General features: G+C 38.9%; 1 protein-coding gene across 1 annotated transcript in view; it reads left to right on the top strand.

Annotated features, from left to right (window-relative positions):
* glud1 (glutamate dehydrogenase 1) overlaps window positions 1-19,922 on the top strand; it is a 41,273-nt gene that overhangs the window by 18,776 nt on the left and 2,575 nt on the right. Inside the window, exons 5-12 of the mRNA XM_003223261.4 lie at window positions 4,383-4,477; window positions 11,353-11,532; window positions 15,676-15,813; window positions 16,228-16,365; window positions 16,462-16,542; window positions 17,987-18,110; window positions 18,987-19,078; window positions 19,686-19,748. Of these exons, the coding sequence (XP_003223309.2) occupies window positions 4,383-4,477; window positions 11,353-11,532; window positions 15,676-15,813; window positions 16,228-16,365; window positions 16,462-16,542; window positions 17,987-18,110; window positions 18,987-19,078; window positions 19,686-19,748 (911 nt within the window). The remainder of the gene's footprint in view (window positions 1-4,382; window positions 4,478-11,352; window positions 11,533-15,675; window positions 15,814-16,227; window positions 16,366-16,461; window positions 16,543-17,986; window positions 18,111-18,986; window positions 19,079-19,685; window positions 19,749-19,922) is intronic.

The following is a 19,922-nucleotide window of genomic DNA, read 5'->3' as shown; positions in this document are numbered from 1 at the left end:
TCCCTGTATGTCTTCTGATCAGAGGTCCTTGTGATCGAATTTCTCTCTGTTTGGTATGTTTTCTCTCCATAAAAACTGTTGAAGAGATTAGTTGTAGCTTGTATTTCTTTTTGATCTGTATTTGATGGATTATGTATGGAGGAACATCCAATCATGTGAATTCCTACTGTAGTCTGGAGTAGTACATCCCAGATATTGTTTTTTGTCTTGCTGAGGCCCTTTTTGACATTACCACTGTATTCCAGGATCTGATCACATACTATCTTCTTACCCCAGATTATCTGGCAGTGGAGACTGAAATAAACTAGTTAAAATCAGATAATATGGAATCGGATCCTGGGATATAGGGCAGTGTAGAAGGGGCCTGAGAACTGAGTGTGCAACTTGCCGATTTTCACTTCCCACCCACTTAGCTTCATCACTGAACAGAGAATTGCCCAAATGCTGAAACAACAAACTCAATACTAATTGTACAATGCATTTTAATGTAGTAAGTTCTCCAACATCCTAATAAAGGAGGATATTTGATGTATTTTAATGACATAAAGACATTGACATTGGAAGGACATGACCTGAGAGCCGGATGGCACTCATATCTGTGGTACAGAAGAACAGGAATTGAGAAAAAATTTAGCAACCACTTCATAAGACCGACATTGATAAAAATTTGAGAAAAATACCAAAAAAAGGCTATATACTAAAACACCACTATGGATCTCCCTGATGGAAGCTATACACAGAAGAGAACTGGGACAAGAGAAATGGCTCACTTATAAACAGTTGTTAAAAAAACCAAAATGGAGATGTGACACTAAAAATGCAGGAGGAAATTAGTCAAATAGATAAAAACATATCCTGGTTGCAATATAGACAAATACTGGTCAACAGAAGAAGAACAGAACAGGCTGCACATATAGGGCACACAATAAGATTAGAAGGGTGGGAAAAATGTGGAACAAAAAATTAAAATACACATATTTGTATAATTTGAAGGAAAACTGGTACAAAATGATGTACCAATGGTATTTAACACCCCAAAAACGTTCAAAATATTATCAAAATACTGCAGACAAATGCTGGAAGTGTGAAAAGAATATTGGGACTTTCTATCACATGTGGTGGACTTGCAAAAAAGCAAAAAATATTGGAAGGATGTATATGAGAAAATCCAAAAAAAAATAGATACACATTTCCAATTTAAATCTGAGTATTTTTTTACTTGGAATGACAGACTTTGAAATCGAAAGAACTGAAGACAAATTATTCTATTAACAACGGGAACAAGAACAACATATGCCCAAAAAATTGAAATCAAAAGAATTACCAACAACGGAACAATGGATACTAAAAGTGATAATGAAGATTGATTTATTAACACAGGGAATTACTCATGACTCACAGAAAAGAAGCACAATAGATTTGTTAGCAATTATACAGTTTATGAAACAAGAAAAAAATGAATTGGATGGAAGAATTTAAGTACTGAAGCAAAACCGGTTACCTAGAGGAAGAGACATGAAGGGGGGAAAGCATCAAAGCAAAATTAGAAAATAAGATAAGCAGAAACCCACAGAGAAGTTTGGAAGCCAACTCCATTTTTTAATTTTAATTTTATTTTTTATTTTTGTTATACTTCTTTTCACTCTTCCGATGCATACTACTTTTTTCTTTCTGAACTGTACCTAATCTATTTTTTCTTTTTTCCACCATTCAATATTTTTAATATAGGAAAAAAGCAATATTCTATTCTCACAATAAAAATATATATATTTTTTAAAATAAAGGAGGTCATTTAATTTTTTATTTTAGAACAGGTGTCCTCAGACTGAGGCCCTCCAGCAGTTTGGGTCTCCAACTCCCAGAAACCCTAGCCAACTTGTTCAATGATTAGGAATTCTGAGAGTTGGAGGCCAAAACAGCTGGAGGGTTGCAGTTTGAAGATGCTTGTTTTAAAAAGTGAAGCATTTTCTGTGAGAGCCCAAGAATTGATTGTACTGAATTAGATCAGTACTTCAGCTTGTTTTTTGTGCTTGTCTGTTGAAAATGACGAGATAAATGTATCAGGGCTTAATGGCAATCATCCAGATGATGCCCAACATCTCATAGAACATTACAAGATAGTAATTTGTCTTAATCTGTCCAAGTTTGAACATTAGAGTAATGCTGAGTTCCTAAAAGTTGGGTTACAATCTGTCTTCTTGAGCCAGCATGGCTGGAGTTAAGAGTGAAAGTATCTATAATCCAAAAATGTTTTGGGTGCACACATTTGGGGAATGCTCATCTGGTAAATGTTGCTATATTGTCAAGATACAATGTTTGAGATTATTTCCTTAAGAAAAAAATACAGAAGAGACATGACAGCGATATGTTGTGGGGTGACTGAATTAGGAGAAAATTCTCTTTTTCTATAAGCAACAGAACTCAGGGCTGTCTGGTGAAACTCAACGGTGGTGAATCAGAACAATGGAAAACACTTCTTTCAGCAGGACATACTTAAAACTCTGGGCATTCACTACTATAAAATACTATAAAATGATGGCCATGAACTTGGATGGCTTTAAAGCGGGATTCAACAGTTTCATGGAAAAGGAGTTGTAGTGGCTCCTTTCAGGATCATCAGGCAGTCAATAACTGTGTATCATCTGCTGGAGAGCACAAAGAAAGAGGGGGTGCTGTTGCATCCACATTCTCCTTATTTGATTCAGTTTCCAATTAGCCAGTGCTGAGCTAGACAAACATTTCATCTGATTTATCCAGTTTGCTCTTCCATTTTAAACAAAACTATATGGTTAATTATGATTGATAAAGGGACATCTAATTATTTTTGGCAATGTGTTTTGGAATGAAGAGAAGTTCAATACATAGTTTCAGTAATCATGAGACGGGAGCAGAGAGAATTGTCAAATTCCAGTATGCATTGCTAAGATCATTGGCATGCCTAAAGTAACTCTTTGATTCTAGGCACAGCCTTCTGCAACAGACACAGTTTAAAAAAGGTTTAATCTTAGTTCACTATCAGTCTATAGCATGATTATACATGATTAGTAGCATTTTTGAGTTCTCAGTTTTAGTTTAAATTTAAGTCTGAAGTAAAGGTCTTTCTGCTCTAGCCTAGTCTCTAGCTATATAAAGACATAGATCCTATGATTCTTTACTTGAGCTTCACAGAAGAAGTGTTTTGCATCATGTCCCTGTGCATTTACTTCAGTCCCTCGAAATACCACTTAATGCAGCCAGGGCCCTCAGCAGGAATGTGTGTGATTGTTGGGAAGAAAGGGGGTGGATTTATTTTCTGTGAATTTTATTATGTTGACATAGAATCCAGATCGGCCCCTTTGTGTCAGTCTCACCTTACTGCCTTAGTTTGTGCTCTATAGGTCACTTGGCCATTACAAGTTGAGAGTCTCTTATCTGGATATTTCAAACTTCAAAATAAAATATGTCTACATGAATGTCTGAGATAGGAACACCTTTGCTTTCTGATAGTTCATTGTACACAAACTTTGTTTAATGCACAAAATTAGTGAAATGTGTTCATTTTAGGCTATGTTAAGGTATATTAAATATAACATGGATTTTGTGCTTAGACTTTGGTCCCATCTCCAAGATATCTCATTATGGATATGCAAATATTTCAAAATCAAAATTTTCTGGTCCCGTGTTTCAGATAAAGGATACTAAACCTGTACAACTTAAAATTGAAGATGTTGGCATTTACCACATGACCCAAATTTTGTTGAGAGAAATGTATGTGAAAGAGAGCTTGAGAGGTGGAGAGAAAATGAAACTGCTAAGAACTTGTAAATGGGAGTGTGTCCATGATTGTTACTCCCACTCTAGGAGAAAGTATAAATAAAAAAAATAGATAGATGGAATTAAAGTTTTTTTTACTGATTTTAACTCCCTTACTAAGACTACAGCATTCTTGCTGAATAATTAATAACTATGTAAACTTATTGTTAGTCTTCTAACTTGCTCTGTTTGCAGTCTTCCTTTTCTCTCAGCTTTTCATCCTGATCTAAACTCTGCCCAGGAAGTTGAGGAAGGAAGTTGAAGCACCACCCCATAGCAAAGCAGAAACACAAGGCTTTGTAACTGAGCTCCAAGATAAACAGAGGGTGCTGCTATCTGATACTGTATTTTCCAACTTGTATAAAGCTTGTTACAATGCACACTAATGTTTGAATTGCTACACTAGTCAGTTTTGTATGCTTTTTGTCAGCATTGTAGGAAATCTTAATTGTTTGTGGAAAAATGTGTAATATGAAACTTGGAACAGTTTCTGTAACATTTGATCATTTTTAACGATATTGTTACAGTTGCTGAAACAGGAATCAGGACTGACATGCATATTGTATTAACGATCTCAATCTTGCCCACAGGGCCTGGTGTTGATGTACCTGCTCCTGACATGAGCACAGGTGAAAGGGAGATGTCATGGATAGCAGACACCTATGCCAATACCATAGGTCACTATGTAAGTTCTGAGTGAAGGGTTGCGCGTGACTGAGGCAAAATGGGCAGAATCACATTCAAAAATTAAAACACTACTAAAAAATCTAAATGCAGGCAGTCCCTGAGTTATAAACATCCAATTTACAAATGACTCATAGTTAACAGGGCTGAGACAACAGGAAGTGAAAGAAATCAACCCCTCGGAAAGAAAATTCACTCCTGAAAGAGTTATCATGGGGGAAAGGTGTATACACTGAAGCTTTCTTACCAGTCCTTGTTTCCTCAAAAAGCCATTTTTTCAAAATCCAATTATCACAGGGAGAGAAAGTGAGGTGACAGCTTCAGAACAGGGGCACAGACAGCAAAGCAAACATCACGGGTTTTAACTGTACCTATTCTGACTTACAAACAAATTCAACTTAAGAACAAACCTACATAATCTATCTTGTTTGTAACTTGGGGACTGCCTGTAATCGGTTTCATCCCTCAGACCATGAACAAAATTCCTATACACACTGCACATATGTTATTTGTAGTGCAAAAAAACATAAAAGAACAATGCAATATTTAAAATGAGGAGCAATTTTAACCAACATAAACTTACCAGTATGGGAAGTGTGGGCCTGCTTTTGGCTGATGAGATAGTCAAGTTAATTAGGATTGTTGTTGTGGGCCTTCAACTTTTTCTGACTTAGGGAGACCCTAAGTCTAAAGTTTAGGGTGGATAAATGACCTTGGGGGCTGCATCTGACCTTAGTTTGAAAACCTTCTCTAAAACCTTACACAAGGAAGGAGTATCTGAGACTGACATGTAATTGTCTAGGAGGTTGGGGTTCAGGGAGGCCTTGCCCCCGAACAACAACTTCAGCCTCATCATAGCCTCTTTTTTGGAAGGATGGAAAGCTATCTTACTGTAGTGAGGCATTGAGCATTCCTCTTACTCATTTGGCCAGACTCCATTCTGGAACCAGTAATTGAGTTTTACTAGCTAACCGGAAGTTAAACTAACACTCATGGGCACATAAATTTTAAGAGCAAAATGTATTAGAACACAACATATCTTACGACAACCTTTCATTTGTATTTTTAAAAATATATGATATCTGAGATAATAAACATTTCCAAGATTTTTGTTATTACTTTGAATCAAGCTCTTAAAGTTTGGAAAGCTCTATTATAGAAGATAAGGTCCTGAATCAAGGGTGGTTTCCCACAAATCAATCTGACATTCAGCAGTAGCATTTTCAGCCCAGGGGGCTTCTTACCAGAACTCTTCAGACTATTTGTGGGATGGGAAAGAAACTTTGGCTAGCTGCTGCCAGTCACAGAAGATACCTCTGCCCCCAAAAGAATATTGGATTGATTTAGTATAAAGCTATTAATCTATGGGTTGGTTACTTTTTATCCAAAATTCTTGGACTAGGGTATTCTTTTTGAATTTTGGGTATTTGGGGGGGGGGGATATCTGAATATATGTATTTCATATACATACATAATAAGATAGCTTGGAGGTGGAACCCAAGTTTAAACACAAAATCCATTAACATTTCATAAAGTATGTAAAAAAAATTTTTTTGCATGAAACAGTTTGTGTATACAGAACTATCACAAAGCAAAGTTATCTCAGCCTCCAGTATTGATAATTTTGGATTCTGGGGTATTTTGTGAATAGCAAAGGCTTTCCCCTGACATTAAGTCTAGTCATGTCCAACTGGTGCTCATCTCCATTACTAAGCTGAAGAGCCGTCATTGTCCATAGACACCTCCAAGGTCATGTGGCTGGCATGACTGTGGAGTGCTGTTACCTTCCTGCTGGAGCGGTACCTATTGATCTACTCACATTATCATGTTTTCAAACTGCTAGGTTGGCGGAAGCTGGGGCTCACAGTGGGAGCTCATCCTGCTCCCCAGATTCATACCGCCGACCTTTCGGTCAGCATGTTCAGCACCTCAGTGGTTTAATCTGCTGCACAACCGGGGACGAATAAGGGACACTAAACCTTTATGTAGTTCTCATTGTAGCATAACTGGTGTTAGATTTGCACCAATGAATACCAAAAAAGCAGAATGCCCTACAATGTTTAATGTTAGATGTCTTTTTTTAAACTCTTTTTAATGTCTAATGTCTTTTTAACTTGCTCATCTCTAAATAATCGACAATAAGAGAATGAAAGACTACACTTCTTGCAAAGCAAGTTGAAACATTCTGTCAGTATGTTCCACAAAAGTGGGCAGCTTGTTGTTTAGAATTCAGCAGAGGTTTCTGTACAAGTTCTTAATTATTCATGCATGGGAAGGTTGTTGAATAATTCCACAGTTCCTTTGGCTAAATTTCTCCCAGTTACCATTTTGCTTATTCAGGGGGTGACTATGGAAACAGTTTCCTCAACAACGCCCTAATTGGGCCTCCGTTATTCTGTGAATGTCTGTTAGCAATAAAATGCATACCCTTTTTTGTGCTAAACTTTAGTTTAGAATGAAAGACAATAAAACTCAACTAGACTTATTTATGGGATTAAAAGCAATGATATGTAATAAGATTTGATATCCTTAATAACCTATACTCCTCTTGCATTTAAAGTACATTCTAATGCAGCAAACCCTTCATTATTTAGACCAGTAAATCAGTATTTCTGTACTCTTCCTCTTTATTTTTCAGGTCAGTGCACAACTTAATGATATGTGTTTTTGTAGGATGCTTTTAGATCTCAGTTCTTAATATCAGACAATCAAAATAGACAAATCTATTTTCTATTTTAGCTTTGTTTACATTTCACTGTATATATTCAAGTATAAAGTGTTGTCCAGATATTTAACAGCTGAACAATAATTTTCTCAGTTCAGTTGCCCTTCAACACATTGTAAGCGCAAAGCACTTGACCATAGTATATATGTGTGTATGAGCCTTCAAGTCACTTGTCGACTTACGGTCACCCCATGGGTTCACAGGGTTTTTTTTTTTTTAAGGAATACTCAAAAGATAATTTCCCCAATTTATTCCTGTGAAATCCAACCTACAGCCCATCAGCTGTTGCTCGCACCACAGTTGGACCGGACAGTATCTTGTTTTCGGGTCTGTCTTGAGCTTCAAGGACTCGGAGATGCCAAAGTGCATCTGCCATAGTTCTGTGCCATGCAGCAGACTTGTGGCTGTGTTCTGTTGGAAATAATCCTAGTAAAAGGGAGTGAGTCAGAAATAGACAAGAAAACAAAGAAATTATCTTTGTATATAGACATAGTTGTGGATGAGTAATCAGTAAAGCAAAGTTTTAAGCTGTGAGTCATATGTTTTTCAAAGAATATGGTGAATCAAGAGAAAGAATACATTCAGCATTTAAACATGCTTTTCAGAGGAGTACTTTAGCAGAAGTTGAATATAAAGATAAAACAGAGTTGGTGGAAGAAATGTAACTTGAATAGTAGTATTTCAATTAATAGATCAGAATTTTGACCTGAACTTCTACCAAATTGAAGGATTGTGCTGATTGTTTTTTAAATAATTGCATTAGTTTCATGGCCTTGTTGCCAAATCATTTGAAAGTGATTAAACAGCTTTAGTTGTAAACTGCCTGCTTATAAAGGCTTCAGAGACTCTTACGGATTTAGTGCAAAGCCCACAGGGTCTATCTGAAGTGGGTAAAATACGAAACTAATTGGGATTTCTTAAATTTTCATAAGCTTATTTATAAATAAACTTAGAGCAGCTAGCAAATTTAAGTTAATATTCTGTAATATGAATGAATCATTAAATGAATAATAGATGATCTATACCAGGGGTCCTCAAACTGTTTAAGCAGAGGGCTGGTCCACGGTCCCTCAGAGTGTTGGGGGATCGGAGTATAGTTTGGGGAAAAAAAGAACTGTACATGTCTTATTTGTAGTGCAAAAAAACCAATGAAAAAACAATACAATATTTAAAAATATTTTAAAAATAAGAACAATTTTAACCAGTCTAAACATATCAGGATTTGAATAGGAAGTGTGGGCCTGCTTGTGGCCAGTGAGATAGTCAAGTTAATTAGGATTGTTGTTGTTGTGTGCCTTCAAGTCATTTCAGACTTAGGGTGAGCCTAAGTCTAAAACTGAGGGCAGGGGCCAGGTAAATGATCTTGGAGGGCCACATTCAGCCCCCCAGGCCTTAGTTTGGGGACCCCTGATCTATACTGTCGTACTTGTAAATTAGATATGGCAATTTGAATGCAGCTCCTATATATTTGCTTCCAGAGAAAGCTTGAGCAACTTTTTATGCTGTGTTTACATGTGGCTTTCATATTTGAAGTGCTACTGGAGCAATATAAGATTGTGAGAATTAACCATACAGCTCAAGTTATATTAATGGCAACCATATAGCTATGGTACCATAAGAACTGATCACTAACATTGACAATGCACTGTTTTTTGAAGTGAGTTATCCCATTGTTCTATTATTTTTTACAAATTAATTATTTTGAGTCTTTTAAAGTTGAGACTCCCCTAAAATATTTTTTAAAAATGAAAGATGAAATATTATACTGTTAAAAAATAAATCTGCATGTAGATATAAAAGTAGAGTATGTTTTCTAAATGAGAACAAGATCCCTACTGCCCATTGTTTTGTTTCCAGAAGACAATATTCCAATTACTTTGAAAGTTCACAGGCAGAACATCAAAGCAACGAACGTCACATGTTACAGTTTCAAATGCTGCCTCTGTACATGGAGTCTTCCCTTTATTTTAATCTGATATCACTGAAATTATAAATTGCAAGTTTGCACTTGACGCGATCACAATTGGGACCTAATGACATTTCTGAATCATTTAACACTTCTATGTACCCATTCTTGACAACTATTTATTAGAAAAATGTGTTGTTAAACTGATTCCACCCTAAGTAGGAATGCACAGTCTAATTGAAAAGTTATTTTAAAAATGATTTTAAGATTAAGATAATTCAATATCTTGCCAGATATACAAGTGCTTCTGTTAATCCTTCCATATGACTTCCAGTTTAGCAGGCATGTCCTTATCATGTTCTGTATCATGTTAATTCATATACAATGGGGGGGGGGAGTATTTAGTCAGATACCAATTGTACATGTTCTCCCACTTTAAAAAATGAGAGAGGCCTGTAATTGACATCATACCCTGTTTCTCCTAAAATAAGACCTAGTAGAGGTTTTGTTGAATTGCTAAATATAAGGCCTCCCCTGAAAGTAAGACCTAGCAAAGTTTTTGTTTGGAAACATGCCTGCCGAACAGAACACCAGAGCATGCAGGATCGGTAAATGTACGTACCATAAAGTGTTGTACATGGAAATATTGGTAGTAACAAGACATTCTTGATAGGATTCACAGTTTGTCTGGTTATGCTGGTTTATGATGACAACTACTGTACAGTATATAATAAATATTCATTTTTTTTGTTCAACAACAAATGTGAATCCTTCATGGAAAAATAAAACATCCCCTGAAAATAAGACGTAGAGCATCTTTGGGAGCAAAAATTAATATAAGACACTGTCTTACTTTCGGGAAAACACGGTAGGTAGACATCAACTATGAGAGACAACATGAGAAAACACACCCAAAAAATCACATTGTCTGATTTTTCACGAATTTCTTTGCAAATTATGGTGGAAAATAAGTATTTAGTCACCAACAAACATCCTGCAGTGCCAGACATGTCCCCCTGCTTAAGCCAGTACATGTCCGGGGCCAACGGAAGTTTGTTAGAAAGCATTTGGATTATCTAGAAGAGTATTGGGAGAATGTTATATGGTCAGATGAAGACAAAGTAGAATTGTTTGGCAGAAACACAACTTGTCGTGTTTGGAGGAGAAAGAATGCTCAGTTGCATCCAAAGAACACCATACCTACTGTGAAGCATGGCGGTGGCAACATCATGCTTTAAGGCTTTTTCTCTGCAAAGGGATCAGGGCAACTGATCCGTATACATGAAAGAATGAATGGGGCCATGTATCGTGAGATTTGGAGTACAAACCTTCCATCAGGAAGGGCACTGCAGATGAAACGTGGCTGGGTCTTTTAGCATGACAACGATCTTAAGCACACCGCCAGGGCAACGAAGGAGTGGCTTCGTAAGAAGCATTTCAAGGTCTTGGAGTGCCCTAGCCAGTCTCCAGATTTCAACCCTATAGAAAACCTTTGGAGGAAGTTGAAAGTCTGTGTTGCCCAGCGACAGCCCAAAACATTGCTGCTCTTGAGGAGATCTGCATGGAGGAATGGGCCAACGTACCAGCAACCGTTTGTGCCAACCTTGTAAGGACTTACAGAAAACATTTGACCTCTGTCATTGCTAATAAAGGATATATAACAAAGTATTGAGATGAACATTTCTTATTGACCAAATACTTATTTTCCACCATAATTTGCAAATAAATTCATGAAAAATCAGACAATGTGATTTTCTGAATGTGTTTTCTCATGTCTCTCAAAATTGAGGTCTACCTATGATGTCAATTACAGGCCCCTCTCATCTTATTAAGTGGGAGAACTTGTACAATTGGTATCTGACTAAATACTCCCCCCCCCCACTAGATTACTAAATGAATCGTACTGTGGCAAATTGAGCTGGTTTGATGGAGTAGAAACTAGATAATTTAAATCTAATTGTAGTTAAAACCATTAGGTTTGGATCTAGACCTGGGGCATAGGCTCCCCCTCTTGCCATAACAGCTCTCTAAAAATTTACACAGTGCATTTGGGGACCGAGGGAAATGTAAGGGCTTTGGTGTGGAAGAAAGAGGGGATGCCTGGAAATTGGGCAGAGGCCGAATAGCCCTCTACAGGAGGGAAATCCTGGATCTAGCACATTCTGAGAAATCATTAACACATGAAAATTCAAATGTTTTCTTCCATTGAAAATGATCTAATATGATGCTTTTGATTATCTTACAGGATATTAATGCCCATGCCTGTGTCACAGGAAAGCCAATCAGCCAGGGTGGGATACATGGCCGTATCTCTGCTACAGGTCGTGGAGTCTTCCATGGAATTGAGAACTTCATTAATGAAGCATCATATATGAGCCTCTTGGGAATGACTCCAGGATTTGGGGATAAGACATTTGCTATCCAGGTACTGTGTTTAGGAAAGTTGGAAATGCATCCCTGTAGTGTATCTTGTGACTTGGTCCTAGTTTTTCAAATAAATCCCAGTCAGGCATTTTAGAAGCTTCCTAGTGCACTGATAGGATTACACTCAAAGTAGCTTAAAAGCAACTGTTTTATGTAACTGTATGCAGAAATGCTGTCATATTGATCAAAAATTCCACTATCCTTACTAGACAAACTAAAAAAGCCCTTTTGTTTCTAATATAACATTCAACTAGTGTGCATTAGGTGAGCATGCAGGATGAGTAAATAAGTCCAATTTTCCACTTCATTCATAGATTTCACATTGGATGTATAAACTGAAAGTAGGCTCCAATAAAAGCTGTGCTACTTCTTGGTCTGATGGAGAATTCTGTCTTTCTACAGTTCGCTAGACTAGTGACCAGAATCCATGACTTAGCTTGTTTGCTGATGTGCTTTATTTGGAGCTTTGTAGTGCCCCCAAAGTATTGTTACTATAATTGATATTGCTACTAAGAATGTACTAATGAGATCTGCCTAAAAGTTCCAACATTGGCTGATGTTTCAAGTTGAGGAAGGAAGTCTGCCCTAAAGAAAGACTGCTAACTCTGCCAATATTCCAAATGCCAATGTTGCCAGAATTGAAACAGGATGGGCCTGCATCTAGTCATTTCATTAAAAATAGCAAAGAGCAATTGTAATTGAGGAAATACAGATAGAGCCTATCTCTGTTTACAAATAAAAATGTTTATATAGTCATTTCTTGTAAAGTGGAAATTTGCTGCTATTGTGCTAATTCATTAGGACAATATGTGTAAACTGTTCTACTGATGCAGTTTTATTTGCATTGCATGGAGATAGTCTGGCACTAACATCTATAATTGCTATCCAGAATTTTATATCTCATTCATTTTCTGGGAGGCCCTGGACTATCTTGCTTCCAACTGGAATGATTTCGAATATAAAGAGAAAATACAAAGAAATTGTTTGCATAAATGAAAAGGTTTTCCCCTGTCATTAAGTCTAGTTGTGTCCGACTCTGGGGATTGGTGCTCATCTCCATTTCTAAACCGAAGAGCTGGTGTTGTTTGTAGACACCATGACTACATGGAGCATCATTACCTTTCCACCAGAGCAGTACCTATTGATCTGTTAGGTTGGCAGAAGCTGGGGCTAACAGCGGGAACTCACCTCGCTCCCCTGATTCAAACCGCCAACCTTTCAGTCAGCAAGTTCAGCAGCTCAATGGTTTAATCCGCTGTGTTGCCAGGGGCTCCAATTGTTTTCATAGATATTATTTTAAAAACAGATTTTAAAACAGAGAGAATACTCATACCCTGCTGCTTTATCTTCAAACCAAATGAGATCTTCAAGCCATGAACATAGCAAAGACATCTGTATATTCTATACAGGAAGGACTTTCGAAGGCTCTCCTTTGTTAGAGAGCTGACTAGTGTCTCCAAATGTTAACTCCACCCAGCTGATCTTCCCGACCGGAGGGGATCAGAGCCAGGGAAAGCCAATTGAGGTTCTGTGGGGGAGGAGGAAGGTGGTCGCCCTTATCCCAGGGAGAAGCGCAACAAAGTTATTGCGACCCTGGAGAAGGATAGACATGGTAGCCTTCATGACAGACCCCCCGCCCCCAGGCTGAATTAAGATGGTCCGCCCCAGGAGATTAATGGATCTGGATGGTTTTCGGAGATATCTTGAGGATCTTCCTGTCATGGAGGCTGACGTTCCTGTCAACGCCCTAGTAGATCGCTATAATGGCGAGATGCGCAGGGCATTAAGACACGATCGCCCCCAAGTGTCCTCTCTTGTTGCGAACAGTTACTTCAGCTCCTTGGTTTTCAGAGGTGCTGGCTGTGATGAAACGTACAAGAAGAGGACTAGAGTGCTGCTGGAGGACAACTCGTAGCGTCTCCAACCAAGCATGGGCTAGAGCCGCTATTAAGGCCTACTCTGTGGCTTTGCGGGCAGCCAGGAAGGCTTTCATGACTGCCCGCATAGCGTCTGCAGCTAATAGATCATCAGAGTTGTTCTGGGTTGTCGAGGAGCTCCTTCACCCCCTGAGGTGGGGGAGTTCTCTGAGAACTCGGCAACTTGGTGCAGCGAGTTCGCACACCATTTTGCAGACAAAGTCGCTCTGATACATTCTGACTTGGATACCAGTTTAAATGCAATGGCAGAGGAGGTAACTGAGGTACTTGTCTGTCAAATTTTGTGGGATTCATTCCGGCTTGTTCGCCCTGAAGACGTGGACGGGATCCTTGAGGCTGTGAGGGCAACCACTTGTGCTCTGGACCCTTGCCCTTCCTGGCTAGTTAAACTGGCCAGTGGCGGGTTGGTTGATTGGTTTGTTGCGATAATAAACACCTCTTTGGTCCAAGGGAAATTCCCAATAAACCTTAAGCAGGCTATAGTGAGACCAATATTGAAAAAGACCACCCTTGACTCTTCAGTTTTGGGAAACTACAGACCAATCTCTAACCTTCCGTTTCTGGGCAAGGTGCTAGAGCGGGTGGTCGCCTCCCAGCTCCAGGGATTCCTAGAGGACACCAACTTCCTTGACCAGTTACAGTCTGGTTTCAGGGCTGGTCACAGTACTGGGACGGCTTTGGTCGCCTTGGTGGATGACCTCTGCAGGGAACTGGACAAGGGGGAGTGTGACCCTGCTGGTTCTTTTGGACATCTCAGAGGCTTTTGATACCATCAACCATGGTATCCTTCTGGGACGGCTCTCCAGGATGGGCCTTGGGGGTACTGCTTTGCAATGGCTCCAGTCTTTCCTAGAGGGCCATTCCCAGTTGGTGAAGCTGGGGGACACCTGCTCGGACCCCTGGCCATTGACCTGTGGGGTTCCGCAAGGTTGTAGTCTGCCCCCCATGCTTTTTAATATCTACATGAAACTGCTGGGAGAGGTCATCCGGGGTTTTGGAGTTCGGTGCCATCTCTATGCAGATGACACTCAACTCTACTACTACTTTCCACCGAAATCCAAGGAAGCCCCTCAGATTCTGGACCAGTACCTGGCCACTGTGCTGGGCTGAATGAGGGCGAAAAAGCTGTAGCTTAATCCTGTCAAGACAGAGGTCCTCCAGTTCAATCGCTTGGCTGATTGGGGCATAGGGTGGCTACCTGTGTTCGATGGGGTCGCACTCCCCCTGAAGACACAGGTCCACAAATTGGGGGTCCTCCTGGACTCAGCGCTGATGCTTGATGCTCAGGTGTCGGTGGTGGCTGGGAGTGCCTTTGCACAATTAAAACTTGTGTGCCAGCTGCGACCGTACCTCTGACTTGGCCATGGTTGTCCATGCCTTAGTTACCTCCAGGATGGATTATTGCAATGCTCTCTACGTGGGGCTGCCCTTGAAGACAACCTGGAAACTACAACTAGTCCAATGATCGGCAGCCAGACTGCTAACTGGAGCAACTTACAGGGAGCAACTCCATCCTTACAACCTCCCTGTTTAAGGAGCTCCATTGGCTGCCGTTCACTTTCTGGTCCCAATTCAAGGTGCAGGTAATCATCTACAAAGCCCTGAACGGCTCTGGACCCATCTACCTTCGCGACTGCCTTTCCCCCTATGAGCCTGCACAGACTCAGCTTGCTGGAACAAGAGAGAGGGCCCCCCGGCTTTGGAATTCCCTCCCTAGGGAGATTAAATTGGCTCCAACCCTGTCTGCCTTTATCAAACAGCTGAAGACATGGCTCTTTCAGTGTGCTTTTGAATTATCACTTTCAGTGTGTGTTTGAAAAACCACCAGCATGATAGCACTTTTTCCTTTCCTTTCTACCCTATCCCGCATTGTGTCTCTGACACTTGACCATGCATTTTATTAAAAGCCTTGAAATCGTGTACTTTATATGCCCAAACCTTTTTATCTATAGTGGTTGATGTTTTGTGATGTTCACTTCATTTAGTCTTGGTTATTATGTGTTTTACTGTATGCTATGTTTTAATTGCTTATTTTATTTGATTGTTGTATTGTTTTTAACTCTATATATCCATTTGTAACTGTTATATATTGTTTCTGTTTCGGGCACTTTAACCGCCCCGAGTCCCTTCGGGGAGATGGTGGCAGGATAGAAAAATAAATTGTTATTATTATTAGTTACATTAAATGCATTTTCCTCTCTTAACAGGGCTTTGGCAATGTAGGCCTGCATTCTATGAGATATCTTCATCGCTACGGTGCAAAATGTGTTGCCATTGGAGAAAAGGATGGTGCTATCTGGAATCCTGATGGACTTGACCCCAAAGAGCTGGAAGATTACAAATTAGTATGAAAAAATTGTTCTTCTTTTATTAAACATGTTTCATTGCCAAGTTGCATAGTAAAAAACAAGTTCCAATAGTTCCAATAGGGAACAGATTATGTTGGTGGTCACTATGTGATCAGTACAGCTGAACCTGCTGTAGAAAATGCTATGGAAAAGAACAGTTTTAAATGATTTATGCGATGCCATTTTCTTGTACTGATTTGGCTTACTGAAAAGAGAAACACTGAAGGAACTGCCGATGGGGCTCACATAGGCAGGTTCTCCTTACAGACTCGTATTTGAAGAATTATTGCAGAAAGTGTAGCTTTATTATATATGTTGTTCAAAAATAGAACACTAGCATTAGATTGTCGAACTTGAAACTTGTATTCTGGAAAAATACACTGACAAAGCTAAACTCTTTTGTCCAAACAGCAACATGGATCTATCCTCACCTACCCAAAGGCACAACCCTTGGATTGCCACATTTTGGAAGCAGATTGTGACATCCTCATCCCAGCTGCCAGTGAGAAGCAGTTAACAAAGGCCAATGCCCATAAGGTCAAAGCAAAGGTAAGAAGATGTATTGGAAATTGTATATTCTCTCTTTTGATAGTATTGTGTTAATGTAGTTGTTCAATACTAAATTATGATATCCCATTTTTTCAGATAATTGCAGAAGGTGCCAATGGACCCACAACTCCAGAAGCAGATAAAATCTTTTTGGAACGAAATATCATGGTTATTCCAGTAAGTTTCTTGTGTAATTAGTGTTAAACTTGTAACAGGTTACATTTGGACATTGGTGGCCCAGTTATCTAGCTCAGACCTTCTTAGACTTTTTTCAATTTGTGACCTCTATTTGCCTAGAAGTTTTATGTGACCTCAGATATATAAAATAGCCATACAAGTTGAACTTTTCTGAATATCAGGTGGTTAAATCTATGGATATGGAGGACCCGCTGTACCACAGCAATAACTTAATGCATGCATAAGTTCCAAGTACATAAGGTTTTTTTATGTACTTGGAACTTACGTATGCATTAAATTAAGTCAAAAACGGTAGCCCTCTGTATTTGCTAATGTTTTGTTCCAGGACCTGCAGTGGATACCAAAATCCATGGATGCTCAAATCCCATTATACACAAAGGTGTAGTAAAACAATGTTCCTTCCATAAAATAGAATAAGATCTAGTCTATTGAAGCCAAACCCTGCAAGGTGCAATCCTTAAATAACAAGAAATTAGATTTCCTTTAAGCAAGGGGTTGCGGTTGGGGTGAAGGAAGGGAAATAAATGCACAGAGGGGCTGGCAGGGTACTTCTCTTCCTTCTCCACCCTTACAAACATTGTTCGCTTTTCCTCATCTTCACCTCCTCTTCCTCCCTTGTCCATCTATGTGGTCAGTTGACTCATCTGGGCGCCTTTCCGTTCCCTTAGCAGCTCAGGCTCAGCTTTTGGCTCCCCCCCCCCACCTGCTTTTACTCTGCCGAGGGTGGGGAGCCCTTTGTGCCCACATCATTGAGCTGAGGGGACCCCATTTGGGGTCAGGAACCACAGTTTAAGAAGCTCTGATCTATCTAACATAACCCAGCTTTTCTGACTGACTCCTTTGGCCATAGTTGTGCATTCAGTGGCTTAAATAACTTCTGCTATGTGAGTGGTGTGTGTGAGTAGTAATAGTCTACTTACACTTTGGGGTGGGGGAAAAGGGTGGGAATTGCCTCTGCTGCTCCCACCTGACGAGGCTGTGGCTGCTGCATAACAAGGCAACTCCATCTTTAGGGGGTAAGGATGACAGCGATGGTGACAATTATGACTTCCCCTCTTGAATGTGCAGATGACCCAGTAAGAATGGCGCTCTTGCCAAGACCCTTGAAGGAGGGGTGATAAGGGGCAAGGGAAGTAAGCTACTTAAGAAGTCAGTGTAGGCTTGCAAATAATGAAAACCGTTAAGTGTGGAGGGCCAACTGCACTTGCTATAGCTTAACATCTGACCCTGTGAACTAGCATGATATGGCATGTTGTTTAATGTTTACCTATTTTGTAAGCATTTTATAAATACTGTAAATGTTTTTCTTCTGCCTAATAAACATATTTTTCCAAATCACTTTTTCCCAGTTTTTGAAAATTTTATTAATTTATCTTTCATGTGGTTTTCGGTCCTAAATGCCATTTTATCTTGTCTTCTTCAGGATCTTTATTTAAATGCTGGTGGAGTGACTGTGTCTTACTTTGAGTGGCTGAAGAACCTGAATCATGTCAGTTATGGTCGGTTGACCTTTAAGTATGAAAGGGACTCTAACTACCACTTGCTAAGTAAGTCTAACAAGTTCTGTTTGTATTACACAGAATAGGTAAGGGATTGTACTAGACATGCTGACATAAAACACAGAGTCTTTAAGTTTCCCAACCTGTTAGGTAGAAATTCAAATTCTTATATGGATAAATAGAAGGCCTAGAAAATATATTGTTCAGAACCTGTAGAAAGGCAGACTCTGTTCTGTGATAGAAAATGTATTCATGTGTTACTGACACATCTTAAACGTGGTTGTTGTTTCATTTTGTGTTAAGCTTTGACATAGACTTAAAAGAGATCATCCCTTAACTTGCTTCAACATTCAGTTACAACTAGAATTTTAGTGGTAATAGAGTGACTAGAACATATGTATCATTGAGTTTTTTAAAGGCATTCTTAAGTGTGTAATGAAATCTTTGTTCTTATCTTAATATTAGGTGCACACTTATTAAGGAAGAAGATTAGGTGAACACATTAGCATTAATTTGTAAATAAACACAGATTGGTTGGGTTATAAATGTCAGAAATGATGTAATCAGGGAATTGGTTTACACTTACCCATCTTTAGAATAGATATTCTGAAGCCAGCGGGACTTTAAATTATTCACTATTCAATTAGATATTCTCAGCACAATTAACTTCAGCTCCAGTCTGGTATCAATAGCAAGTGAGCTTCACTAGCGGTTAGTGGTACATGTTGTATTTATTAATTTTGTTGTATATGGGTTATATAATGTGTTATTCGTTTTCTGTTTTATTTTTGCTTTTTATCATGTAATTTTTGTTGTTTAACCATTGTTCGCTGCTTTGAGACCCACCCATGGAAGAAAAGTGGGATAAAAATTAAATGAATTAATCATAATAATAATAATCATCATCATCATCTTCCCTTTCAGTGTCGGTCCAGGAAAGTTTGGAAAGAAAGTTTGGGAAGCATGGTGGGAGTATTCCAGTTGTGCCTACTGCAGAATTCCAAGACAGGATATCTGTAAGTAGTCGTCTAAGGATTTTATCAAAGTCAAAATTCAGTAAAAAACAAAAACAAAAACAGGTTTGGTCAGTGATTACAACATACAAAAGATTATTCTGTGAAAACAAGTTGCATCATTTTAATGGTAAATGAAAAGATAATATTGCCAGGACATAACGTTAGTGCTGAAATGTAAAAACTGGTTGCAATTATAGGTTCTTGAAAACTTTCCTATTCAGGACCCGTTTTGGTCCAATAAGTTTTTAAGTGAGCCCAAGTATAAAATCTTACCTTTGCTAATGACAGATCACCATTTAAATATTGAGCTGAGGGGATCCCATTTTGGATCAAGGCCCACAGTTTAAGAAGAAGTGATATAATCTTCGAAGCTGGTATTGTATTTAGCTGTTTTATCTGGTATTAAAATTAGGCCAAGATCATGCTTGTCTTACTGTATATACAGCTATAAAAGACATTTCGGTTGATGTGGATCATATTGTATTAATAGTATGAGGGCTATTAAAATGACACAGGATTTTTGTCTGCAAAACCATTGCTTTAACTTACAAAATTGAGTCTATAGTTGGAAAGAGATTGACAACTGCTGGTGATTCCTTCAATACAGGGTGCATCTGAAAAAGACATTGTACATTCTGGCTTGGCCTACACCATGGAACGCTCTGCTAGGGTAGGTGTTGCACCAACATGGAATAGTAGTCTTATGTTTAATAGCATATCATTATTATTATTATTATTATTAGTAGTAGTAGTAGTAGTAGTGGTAGTAGTATGTAGTAGTTGTGTAAATACCTCCTCCCAGCTCCCACTGAACCACTGACTGTCAAGAGTATTGCTTGTGTTC

The sequence above is a fragment of the Anolis carolinensis genome, chromosome 3 (assembly GCF_035594765.1).
Source record: "Anolis carolinensis isolate JA03-04 chromosome 3, rAnoCar3.1.pri, whole genome shotgun sequence".
Lineage (NCBI taxonomy): Eukaryota > Metazoa > Chordata > Lepidosauria > Squamata > Dactyloidae > Anolis > Anolis carolinensis.
This window is presented reverse-complemented; position numbering and strand designations above follow the sequence as displayed.